The sequence below is a fragment of the Otolemur garnettii genome, unplaced genomic scaffold (assembly GCF_000181295.1).
Source record: "Otolemur garnettii isolate 467f Iridium unplaced genomic scaffold, OtoGar3 scaffold00217, whole genome shotgun sequence".
NCBI lineage: Eukaryota > Metazoa > Chordata > Mammalia > Primates > Galagidae > Otolemur > Otolemur garnettii.
The window spans coordinates 661,368-674,144 of NW_003852612.1; the positions used below are offsets into that span (position 1 = coordinate 661,368).

At 46.0% G+C, this 12,777-nt stretch overlaps 1 protein-coding gene across 1 annotated transcript in view; it reads right to left on the bottom strand.

Annotated features, from left to right (window-relative positions):
- The window catches only part of FRMPD2 (FERM and PDZ domain containing 2), a 102,143-nt gene that overhangs the window by 43,004 nt on the left and 46,362 nt on the right, over positions 1-12,777 (bottom strand). The window contains exons 11-14 of the mRNA XM_003801673.3: positions 8,285-8,432; positions 7,548-7,686; positions 2,262-2,417; positions 390-575 (exon numbers count right to left, since the gene is read on the bottom strand). Of these exons, the coding sequence (XP_003801721.2) occupies positions 390-575; positions 2,262-2,417; positions 7,548-7,686; positions 8,285-8,432 (629 nt within the window). The remainder of the gene's footprint in view (positions 1-389; positions 576-2,261; positions 2,418-7,547; positions 7,687-8,284; positions 8,433-12,777) is intronic.

Consider the following 12,777-nt stretch of genomic DNA (forward strand, 5'->3'; position numbering starts at 1 on the left):
CAAAGGTGAAATTAAAATGCAAGGAAATGTTTCAAAACCTTCCAACCTATGCTACTACACGCCTTCTCTCCCATCTCCCACCTCCAACCCTGCTCCCAGTGTTGATGGATTCTTCAGATAAATGAAGAGAATATTACCCAGAAGGAAAATGTAACCCTTTAGTCCCACAGGTAAGGGATGGGAGAGAAGACAGAGTCTACTGGGGGTCTCCCAAAATCCCCTAGTAGAACTACTTCCAAAGACCCCGCAATGCCTCAGAATGCAGGTTAACAGATGCACAGGCTGTGAGCCTGGTCACAGGAGGAAATCATATGGCCTATTACTCCTTTATGGAGTACAGATCAAAGGAAAATGAAGCCCAGGTTATTTATCAACTGAGCTACACTCACATGAGTCGAAATCTTCCTGGTTTCTCTCCACTGGAACCGTAACGTTGCAATCCTGCTGCTGTTTTTCACTTCGTATACTATGACACCCTTGGCACAGATCCCCAAGGCCAGCTCCCCTTCTGGCCTCTTCTTCTCTGAGAATACCCGGTGAACCAGCACGCCGTATTCTGGGAGCTGCTGGGAGACCTGGAGCAAGAAAAAGGCCAATTTAGAAGAGATAGGTACACTGGTTTATAGAAATGGGCCTCAAACCAGACCATGAAAAAATGCTTTGATAGGTGTTCTGAAAAAAAAACAAAAAAAGAAAAAGTAGGCCTGTCAAATAAGTTTAAGAAACAGCAAGCTAAACAAGTTTTCTTACTACCATACAGAATTTCTCTGTACCTCTGATATGATAGCACTTTTCTATTTTTTCTTACCCAAAAGAATACTTTCTCATAGAACTCCTAAAACAACACTTAGGAGACACTTATGAAAATGATATGGTATAATAATATTTTTCCCCAAAAAATAAGACCTACCCAAAAAAAAACCCTAGCAGAATTTCTATGCATTTGTTAAATATAAGCCCTACCCCGATAATAAGACCTAGTGATGCTGCATAGCCATGCCATGCCCCTGAAAATAAGCCCTAGTGTGTCTTCTTTAGAAAAAATAAATATAAGACAGTGTCTTATTTTGGGGGAAACACAGTACTATTCTGAACAAGTGTTTTGCAATTCAGACTCTTCTGGAACATCTCAGGATTTCTTTTCCCAGTTGTGTCAGCTAGTCAGCTACAGTATACATGCATATTGTCTGGTCCAAATCCTTCATGTTACAGATGGAAAACCTGAGGTTCAAGGACAGAAAGTGACCATCCAGGTCATTAGTGTTGTTGTTAAATTAACAAGAGGCAAGAACACCATGCAGAGAAAATGGCCATTCTTTTTGGACTTTCTTACCTCACAGCAATGCATCAATGGGGTTCCCAGACCCCAAGGTCTTGCATCAATTTACCAGGTTAACAGACTAAAGATTGCCATGGGCTGTGGGTCAGTCTGAGCTGGAAACTACATTAGGCCAACCAAATTCTTAACAAACCAGAATATAAAACAAACAACAAAGATTTTTATGTGTGAATGGCAGTTCCATCTCTATCCTGGGCTCTCCCATCTTCATCTGCACCACGAAGGCTCCAGTCCTCCCCAGAAAGTTGATGCATCTGGACCCACAGCAGGGATCTTGCTGCAGACATTCAAACACATCTGAGAAGGGTTTCACTGGTGAGATCTGGTGTACCAATTTTACCCACTTCCCCCAGCAGCACCATGTCACATCCTGTGCGATCTCTTCCACCCCCAGGCAGGGTCACAAAAACAGGGACAAATTGTGGCTTTTGAAAGCTCCTCTCTCCAGCTCTTTGCCCATCCCTCTCCTGCTGCCAAATAGACTCTACAGACCAGTTATCCTCCCTGCAGACTCCACAGCTCCTCACACAGTCCTGATTAAGTTGCTGAGCCCCAAATTCTGGGTCTTCCAATGCCTTTGCTCTGGTTCACACTGTGATTTTTTGTTGTCCTCTATGTCATCACAAAAACTGTGGTCTCCTCACTGGCAGAAAAGTAGCTGAGATATTACTCTGAGACTAAATAAAGGCCCCACTGCATCCACTCCATATCCTACCTGTCCTCAGGCCATTTCCAAGGGCCCTGCTTCCAGAAGCCTCTCTTTGCCCTCAAGGCGATGGGGGCTCCCTTCCTCCTCTAGCTCAAGACCCTTGTTTGAGCCTCCTTCTGTGTGTGAGTATACCCTAGCAGAAGGTTCCAGAAGGGATTGCTAATTGCATTCCCTTGAAGATCAGCACCACTCTCAAGGTCTGCAAGGACTTACCCTCAAGAACTCCAGCTCAGCATCCTCTCCCCAAAGTACAGAACTGAGTCGGTGCATCTCTGAGACTTCCACCTGTACCCGCAGAGGGGTCATTCTCTCGATCAGACTTGCTGGGATGTAATCTTCTACTCGAAAGTACACCTGACTCTCCACCTGCTAGAAACAAGATGCAGAGGGAAAGGGGCATAAGCACGACACCGTCTGTGTTCTCTGAGCAGAACAAAACCATGTCAACAGTCACGATCCAATGAGGGTGTCAGGCAAGGATGCTTGTTCAAGGTGCCCACCTGGGATATCATTTTCTGCTACCTTAGAAGTGGGGCCAAACCCTGTGGCATGAACAGAAGACAGAGAAAAGGAGCCACCTGTTTCTGAGCCCCCTCTGTGTACAAGGTGGTCTGCAGAACATGTTAGGCTCACAGTAAAGCTATGAGGGTGGCAATGCTTTTGGTATAGCCCAGATGAGCCAAAAGAGAAAGCATTCAATAGGGCTAAGGTCACCACTTGGAGATGACAGAAACAGGATTTTTTCACTCACAGCCCTCACTCATTCCATGATCCACACACCATTTCCCAAAGACACAGCAAAACTGTGGCCCCAAAACTTTGTTTCTTTTTATTCATTTCGCATTTCTGTCCACATATGCACTAAGCACACGGTCCCCCTTATGAGGAGGGTCTCAGCTGTGGCAATATCTCTGTGCAAGGAGTGTTCCTAAACAAGGGGAGACCTGACCCTCCATTCCAGGCCTAAACCTTTAATGAGTCTGCTCTATGGGGGACTGAGCTATGGCCCCCTAGGAGAAGATAGCAGATTGGGTCATTTACTGCCTGCTGGTGGATTCCCTGAACACAGACTCTGGAGCAGAGAGAATTATGCAGAAGTTCCTGGGGAGGTGATCTTGAGGTCTACCGTAAAGAATGAGAAAGTCAGGAAGCCCGTGTGTTTCCAAATCAACCTCGCCTGGTCTCATTGTCCCCCTGCCAGCCTAACCCTGCCCAAGACATTTTCCCCCAGCTGAGAGCAATTACCCATGAGGAAAGCAGATGGGAACTGGGAAAATCTGGCCTTCTCAGGGGTAGGCATACACGAGCTGGCCCAACAAGGGGATCTGAAGGGAACAGCGTAGTGCCCGCTAAATTCCACACTCCTGGTGTGGCACAGACCTGTCTCCAGGTGGTTATGGACTCAGAATCCTCCAGCTTGGTGCTGGCCCCATGTTGGTTCTGAGCTCAGAGGCAAAAAGGGAAAGAAATTTCTCGGCAATGTAGTATACCAAGAAAGCATTTAGAATGCTACTAAAATGGCCAAAATGAGACCCTGACCAGCCAAATGCTGGTGAAGATGTGGGGCAACCAGAACTCTCCGTGTTAAAGAGAATGCAGAACGGTACAGCCATTCTAAAAGACAGTCAGGCAGCTGCTTACAAAACTAAATGTATGCGTTTAGCCATTTGTTAGTATGGCCGGCAGTCGCGCTCCTTGGCATTTACCCAGAGGAGATGAAAGCTCCTGTCCACACAAAAACCTGCACATAGATGTTCAGAGAGGGCTCATTTATCATTACCAAAACTTGGAAGGGAAGGGTGAACTTCAGTAGGTGAATGGATAAACTGGGGTACATCTAGCACTGGAAAGAAATAAGCGGCCGGGCTTTGAAAAGAAATGGAGGGGTGGCACTCATACTCAAGGCTGGTGAGTTTGAACCTGGCCTGGGCTGGCTAAGACAACAATGACAACTGCAACAACAACAAAAATAGTTGGGCGTTGTGGCAGGCGCCTGTAGTCCCAGCTACTTGGGAGGCTGAGACAAGAGAAATGCTTAAGCCCAAGAGTTTGAGGTTGCTGTGAGCTGTGCCACCACCGCACTCTACCGAGGGAGACAGCTTGAGACTCTTTCTCAAAAAAAAGAAAAAGAAATGGAGGAACCCTAACTGCATATTGTTAAGTCAGAGAGCTCAGTCCGAAAAGGCTATCTGCTATATGATTCCAACGATATGGCATTCTGGAAAAAGCAAAACGTACTGCCAGTAAAAAGGTCAGGGGTTTGTAGGGAGGGACAGATGAAGAGGTGGAGCGCAGAGGATGTTTAGGGCTATGAAATCTGAAAGTGTAGTATACAAATTGGGTCATTATTCTCTTAACCAAATGAGAATTGAGGGGCCAGGGGGAAATGTTCTCAGGGCACACAGAGATTTAAGTTTTTCCACAAGCCCACTGCTGAAATGAACTGCTATAAACCTAGGTAATTGCTAAAGTGACTTGCTGTGACTCTTAAGACTGGTGTCTCCTGCCAGTGTCACTCACCAGAGCCTACCAGCTCCCCAAAGCTTCTCTCCAACTGGTAAGTTTTCTTTCAAACAATATGTAACGTGTTTCTCTCTTATAAAAATGCCAACCTTGGCTGTGTCCTTCCAGCATAATGAAGACCACTGGGTCCGTGTGTGTGTCCTGAACTGCAGTTCTTGCTTTCCAAACAAAATGTTTTAAATTTAGAGATTTGTCTTTGTATTTTATTTGGCTTTGAAAATACTATAATGGTGGATTCAAATCTTTAAATATTGGCCAAAGCCTATGGAAGTACAACACCAAGAATGAATCCCAGGGTAAGCTATGGACTCTGAGTGATCATGATATGTCAGCATAGGTTCGTGGATTGTGACATACATCCTGGTGTGGGGTGTTTGTGAGGAGGCCCTGAAGAATGTTTTACAGATGAGGCTGTGCATAGGTAGGGACAGGGGCATACGGGAAATCTATGCATTTATCACGCAGTTTTGCTGTGAACCTAAAACTGCTCTGAAAACTGAAGTCTATTCGAACATTAAAACATCAGTATTTCGGATCTTTGACCAGCATCTCATTGCTAAGAATATATCCAGGAGAAAAAGTCAATATGGAACTAAAAAGTCCCCAGACAAAAGTACCATGTTTTGTCCCCAGACAAAAGTTTTGCCATGTAAAATGCACTCCCACATATAAGGTGGACCCATATTTTTGGCCCAAATTTTCAGGAAAATGCTCCTTGAGAAAGTAGCCAGCTCTCAGCCAGGAGAGACACATCTGGGGCAGGCTAACACTCCCCAGGTAAACGTGCAGATTATCCTAGCTTCCCACAGCCACCTGCTCTGTGAGGCCCTTCCTTCCTCCCAGGAGCCCTTCCCTCCCCACCACATTAGAGGCCATGGCCAAGACATGTGCATAGCCAGCAGAGTGGGAGCTTCTGGGACCACTCAGCCCGCAGGCATCCAGGAGAGTCCCTGGGGCCTGTTGAGGGCTCCTGGTCCCTTCTCTGTTTCCAGGCTGCAGGCCGTGGCTCTTGCCCTGCATGGCGTGGCTGTGGCCCTTCTCACAGCCCACCGCTGCCTCCTCCTCAGTGGAGGTCCACTCTGGTACTCTCCCACCAGATCCCTGACCCTCCCAGACTGAATCCCATGTGCCTGGTGGGCTTAGGCAGAAGGGCATTAGCAGCCCCAGAAGGCCCACTGTGTGTCTCTGCTCCTGAGCTACACTACCTATGTATAATGCACATCCTTATTTTCCCCTCAGAAATGGGCAAAAAAGTGCCACATTATCCACATACAAGGCAAAATACAGTATCTCTAATTCTATATCATTTATCAAAGAGAAAGATCAGCAGTAACTTGAATAAACATAGTAGTTATCATCTACATAGCACTACGAGGTGAAGAGGTGAATGTCCCACAGTTAGAGCCTGGAAGTGCAGGAAGCCCCGGCCCGTGAAGGCCTAACGGGCAGCCACGCTGAAAGACCACTGGGAAGGCCGCCAGAGGACACATACCCTGAAGTGAGAAAGCAGAATGCAAATCAAATGTGGAGATGTTTACGACCGTTTAAAAATCCCTGCGTGTGAGAATATGCCCAGAGAAAAGTTGTTCTGCTATGATGATGTGATTAAGGAGATTTATTTTTATACTAAATTGTCTTTGTCTCCCTCTTTAAAATGCAAATGTAATCATGTCACTTCCCTGCTTAAAATTCTTTAGGGGCTCCCAATCTTTCACAACAGTAGTTTTCAAATTATTTTTTTCCAACAGCAGAACCATTTATCAAACAAAATATAAGCCCCTTAGGAGGGCACACTAAGTCTGTCCAGATATGACAGGTGGCGCCCACCCAGGCTCAATACCAGCTAAGCTCCCCGGACAGGCCAGCCTCCTCTTTCTGCCACTCAGCAACGTGGAGAGGGGCTTAGGGAGGCATTAGGAGCTCCTGAAGTCTCCCCCAAATGCCTTTTGTGTGGGGAAGGAATCCTCATAGCCTTCACAGGAGTGCAACCATTATAGAAAAATAGGCTAAAAACCGAACTGCATCACAACAGTAAGCCTCCTCACCACCCCCCATCGAATGCTTCAAGGCCAGTGTTCCTGGGAACCAACAAAACAATAACTTTCTACCCCTGCCCTGGCTGGCAGCCAATCAAGGGAATAACTCCAAAATTTGCCATTAGTGCAAACTCAGTCCCTCGGCAGAAGAGAATGACTTCTAGAAAGCCTCTCCCACATTCCAACCCTCTTGAAGCTGTGACCAGGAGCTGGCTCTTTGTCAGACTCCACTCTGCTCTTTTCTTTCTAATAAAGCCTCTTCTTAACGGCTGGGCTGGTCACCTCTCCTTCTTGCAGACCCTCACCCCAACTTTACCCCTGAACCCCTCACTTTGAAGTGTCTGCCACAATGGTCCAGAGTAAAGCTGTGAGAGTTATGTGAGTTAACATTCTGGAGAATGTCTAGGTCAAGGTCAGGTATGGGGTGGTCTCTTAATAAAGGTTGGCTATTACTGCTGCTGCTGTTGCTAATGAAGATGATGATAGGAACTGAATAAATTAGTAAATTACTGTTGTTAAGAGACAATCTATTAGACTAGAACTACATTACAATGTATGAATTTGATTTGTTCATCCTTGTGTCTCCCAGAGCCTGCAAAGAATGCTCAATGAATGCTTTCTGGATGGATGGATAGGTGGGTGGGTGGATAAATGGATGGATAGATGGGTGGATGGATGGATAGATGGGCGGATGGATAAATGGATGGATAGATGGATGGATGGATGGATGGATGGATAGATGGGTGGGTGGATGGATGGATGGATGGATGGATGGATGGATGGGTGGATGGATGGATGACTAGATGGATGGGTGGGTGGGTGGATGAATGAATAAATAGATGTAGTTTACCCTAATCTCAGTGGTAGATGCTAACAACACTTCTGAAAGGCACAGTCTCCACGTTACTACCAGCCCCCCAATTCCAAGTATCACCCCTACCTCCTTGGGGTAATTGCCAAATTCGGCCTGCAGAGCAAGGCCCCCCAGTCGCAGCAGGGTCTCCTCACTGCAGTGTAGTCTCTCCTCCAGGATGTCCTTCCGAAGCTGCAGGTAAAACTGATGCCTGGTCAGGCTGTGCCTGGGAAAGAAATTCAGAAATGCAGGTGGCTGGAATGTGGAGGGGAAGGGAGAACGCTAACGCCAAGGAAAGCCAGAGGCCAATGCCAGTGAGACAGTGTGGTCTCCTTCATCCACACTGTGCCTCCTGCCACTAACTGAGGGCTCCTCTGTGCCGGGCACTTCAATCCAAGGAGACGTTTGTTGCTACGGTTTAAGTGAGGGAAGTAATATTCAGTTCGGTGGTGTTTCTAGTGAACAAAGGAATGAAGATGCAGTGATCCATCTGCAAACCCACGGGCCTCTCCTCCAGCCCTCATCACCAGGCTGCGGGGCTGTATCTAGAGGAGGCGTGGGCATGTGTGGTCAGGGAGAAAGAACTTGGACCTTAAGCAGAGAATATTTGAAATACAAGGGCAAGTTCTCATTTTGACCAGGGCCTGCCTCAAAATACTGATTTTTCTGTCTCTTGTTTTATCAGAGTCCAATCAACAGAAGATCAACAACAACTATTGTTATCTATATATACTGGATAGTTTGCAAAGCACCTGCCTATCCATTGCCTTGAAGTCAGCCTGGACATATGTAAATCCCCTAACGAATAAAGGAACAGCACTCACTGGAGCAGCCCGTAGTGGCTGACAAAGAACTTTATCCTCAGGAAGAGCGTGAAGGTGTTCATGGAGGTCTTCGGGGACTGTTCTCTCCAGCCTTCAGGAGCTATTGTGCACAACCTGGTCTCATTGTCCAGGAAGAAGAACTCTTTGTCTGAAATGAAAATGCAAACTGTTTGGAGAAAGAACGGAGTAGGGAATGCACCATCACTCAGACTCACAGCCCTGGGCCCTACCCACAAGGTTTGCACAAAAGCCAGTCCTGTGGGAACCTGGCACCAAGGAGCCCCGAGAGGGACTAAAAACAGGAGGAATGGAAGAGAGGATCAAGGCAGAGAAACTCAGCACCAAGAGGAGAAGATGTGATTATTTTTCTTTGGATGTCACTTAATATCTGCCTTCCAGCTACCATCTTATGGAAAGAAAATGAAAAACAAAGGAAAAGAGTATTGCTAAGTTTGTGCCATGTGCCAGGCCTTTCTGCATCAACTGGACCATCCCCCACCTCCCCAGCTGTAGATGACTTGTGGACTCAATGTCCGTATCCTCCCAAAATTCATAAGTTGAGTCCCTAACTCCCAGTTTTATGGTATCTGGAGGTAGAGCCCTTGGGAGGTAATTAAGTTTAGGTAAGGTCTGAAGGTAGAGACCCCAGGACCCCAGTATCCTTATAAGAAGAGGAAGAGACCAGAGCTTCCTCTCTGCACCATGTGAGGACACAGTGGAAATGGTGGCCTTCTATGGACCAGGGAAAGGGCCCCCACCAGGAGCTATATCAGCTGGCACCCTAATCTTGGACTTTCCAGCCTCTAGAACTATGAAAAATAAATATCTGCTACTTAAGTCCCCCAGTCTATGGGACTTTGTATGGCAGCCTGCAGCTACCATTTGTTCTTTGACCTGAATGTTTCCAGCTTAAACTCCACCAACTCAAGCTCAGGACTTTGACTCCTGCTGAGTTGGTGCTCTAACACTCTGAGAGAGCCCTGCCACTGAAGGCACTGTGTCCACCCCTCCCCACCTTGCCTGGATGTCCTCAGCCACTTCAGGGGACTTTTGTAGGCTTGCCCCTATCCTGATATGCCACACACTGAAAGTGGCTCCCCTTTTTCTGGCACAAGAATGCTGACCAGTTTGGGGAGGGAGAGAGAACTTTGAAAGCAGCAACTAGCTTTTGTTCCCAAATCTCTATGTATGGTGGGAGTGGGAAGCAGGTGCCCAGTGGGGTTTAAATAGCAGTCACCACACAGTGCTCAGACCTCCACCCCACTCTGTCCTCTGCCCTTGCTGCTGAATTTGACATCACACACCTGATGACCCTTCCCTTAGGATCAGTTCTCTCCAAAGGGATGGACAGTTCCCCATTACAGATTGGCTGGGAATCCCTCCCATGTTGATCTATGAAGATCTGACAATTAAGTTCATGAACTCGTCCTAGAAAAACTGCTACATTACTGAATATCACTAGGTCACCTGTAAAGTACTCTCCTTGGGAAGCTGTGCACTGACAGCAGTACCTAGTCCCCCCTTCAAAGCAATTTTGGAACTCATTTTGGAATGACCATCAGGTCTGGTGATTAAGTTCATGAACTTGTCCTAGAAAAAGTGCTTTGAAGGGTGGACTAGGTGCTGGCATAGGTGCACAGCTTCCCAAGGGGATACTTCAAAGGCGACCCAGTAACATTCAGCAATGAGGTGTGTAGCATTTTGTCTAGGATGAGTTAGTAACCTTAATTGTCAGGACTCATGTATCCAAACTCCAGGGGTAGTCACTTTTGAGTGATTTTACCAGGAGGCCCCTAGCTAAACAGTTCTAGAATTATCCACAGGGAAGGGCTCAGGGACAGCCTCCTGACTGGAAAGAAGCAGATGGGGATAAACCTTGAGGTTGTCCTCATAGAGCAAGCACATGGGTTTTATTTAGATCGAACATTAGAGATCAATAAAAATACAATGTTTCTTAAAGATGCCTTGATTCACACTTTACAAAAGGTGGGGCAAACATGAATTGATCACATCAAATCATAACAGCTGTTCTTTTTATTGGGGCAAGGGATCTTTCAGAGGTCCAATGAGAACTATAGGGGTATGATAAGGACATCCCCCACCAGGTCCACTGTAGTACACAGAATAATCACACAGGCTTGTGAGTCTCTCCTATTGGGGAAGGAAGAATAGAGGAATCCTGAGATAGGACACTTAAGCAGGTAGGCTGGGAGAGCCAAGATTTAACCAGAAAGCCACTGTGATCCCAACTCAGCCTCCACACGGAGGTTGAAGAGATTGTGCTGCGGCACAGGGATATTTCAGTAGATGGTGCAGAAAGTTATCAACACCAAAAAGAAGTCACTTACATCTAACCCTAATAAAATGGAGCCAAGAGGCCATGAGAGAGAGGCGCTCACATGCTAAGCCTATACCAAAAATACACAAAGAATGTTCTCCAAACTGCTGCTTACTACATGAGGGATGAGCTAGTGGCTCCATGAGTCACACAAGGACAGCTGGCAGCATGAGGCCAGCTAGCCACCTGCACAAGAATACTTGCCTGCCACTGTGTCTCCACTAATGAACTGAAATCAACTCCTACCATGAGCCCCTTTATTTCAAAACAACTTACACGCGCTGCTCTCTTTTGTCTTTAAGAGCTTCCCCTTGGCTTGGTGCCTGTAGCTCAAGCAGCTAAGGCACCAGCCACATACACCAGAGCTGGCGGGTTCGAATCCAGCCTGGACCCGCCAAACAACGACAACTACAACCAAAAATATAGCCAGGCATTGGTGGCAGGCACCTGTAGTCCCAGCTACTTGGGAAGCTGAGGCAAGAGAATTGCATAAGCCCAGGAGTTGGAGGTTGCTGTGAGCTGTGATGCCATGGCACTCTACCCAGGGTGACAGCTTGAGGCTCTGTCTCAAATAAATAAATAAATAAATAAATAAAATAAATCTTCCTCTTGCCCCAACCTCATATGATGTGTCTATGGTCCTCTATAACATGCATATTCTGAATTGCAATGTGCTACTAATTCCTGAATAAACTCTTTTTCAGAAAGCCTGCCTCTGTTTTTGGTTGTTTTAAGTTGACATAATCTGGTGTTACAGAAGTGGGATCCATCTAGAGGGCAAGCCTTTTCCCAGACTGGTGACCCCTGGAAGCACACGTGGTACCCACTTGAGCCCACAGTGCTCTCTGATTACAAAAATCATCTTTCTGCCAGTGGTGAGTCCTCTCTTATATTTGAGGTCCTTCATTTTAGTTGAGCTTTGACTTTATTCTGGAGCTTGTTTTATAGACAGAAAGGATAGCGTCCCTCTGGTGAGTACTCTTCTGCTTTCGTTTTTTGCAGGGAACTTTGCACCCTTGCTGGTGAGTACTCTTTTGGTGTTAGTTGGTTGTGCACAGAATTTAAATTAGCATCATGCAGACTTTTCAAACATTATGGTTCCCCCTCAGGTATCTTTAAACCATGGGCAATTTACACCAAAATAATTTAGAGTTCCATTGGCCATATGGAGATCGCGTGATCTCTCCAAGCTTATTTTTCTCTTAGAACTGAAAATTAGAAGACTGTGGCTGCAGGGTTTAACAGTTTAAATGGGACTCATATTTCAGTTGGTATCTTGAGGTTTCAAAATCCCTTCAGGACCCAAAGTTGACTCACTTCAAGATACTACAAGCCTCTGAAAGCCAGCTGAGACTGTCCTTTCTCGAGCCTTCCCCTCCCCCTCCTACAATTCCTCTTCCTCTTTATCCTTCTCTAGCTGAACTCCCTTTTTGCCCAAAATCCTTAGCTACTAACCCAACTCTTCTCTGCACAGCCACCAATGTAATTTTTAATACGTGAAACTTCTAAGGAGTTCCAGAGGGTAGAAATGAAGAGGTTAAATACGCTGTTCTGGCATATCAACTATTTAAGCAGAAGGTAAAGACACATTAAAAAAAAAAAAAAAAAGTAGGTGTAAAATGACCACTTTGACCTTCTTACTGTTGCTTTAAAAGAAGATAAAACTTTCATGTGATGAACGACCTCCCTGTACTATACAGAACAGCAACAACCTTATCTTTAAGGATGAAAAGTTGAACCAAGAAACTACTGTCCAGGTCTTGTTAGAATAACTCTTATCTTTGAAGCCTCTTCCCATAATTTAGTCATATTTTCACAGTTTTCTATTCTTTGTCCAACCCACTGTTATTATACTAACTGGCTCTAACTGTTGTGCTGGGGTCATCTCATTATGAGGGGTCCAATGCCACATAAAACTTGTATTATGCTTTTTTCCTGTTAATCTATTTAATATTAATTTAATTCTCAGGCCCAGTTGGCACCCTAAGAGGACAAAAGTGGAATTTTTTTTCCCCTATAATTTCTGGCAATGAGCACAGGACCCTAAGAGTCTGGGATACCCCACTCACAGGGAGGCACCTGTGGCTCAAAAGGGTGGGGCACCGGCCCCATATGCTGGAGGTGGCAGGTTCAAACTCAGCCCAGGCCAAAAACT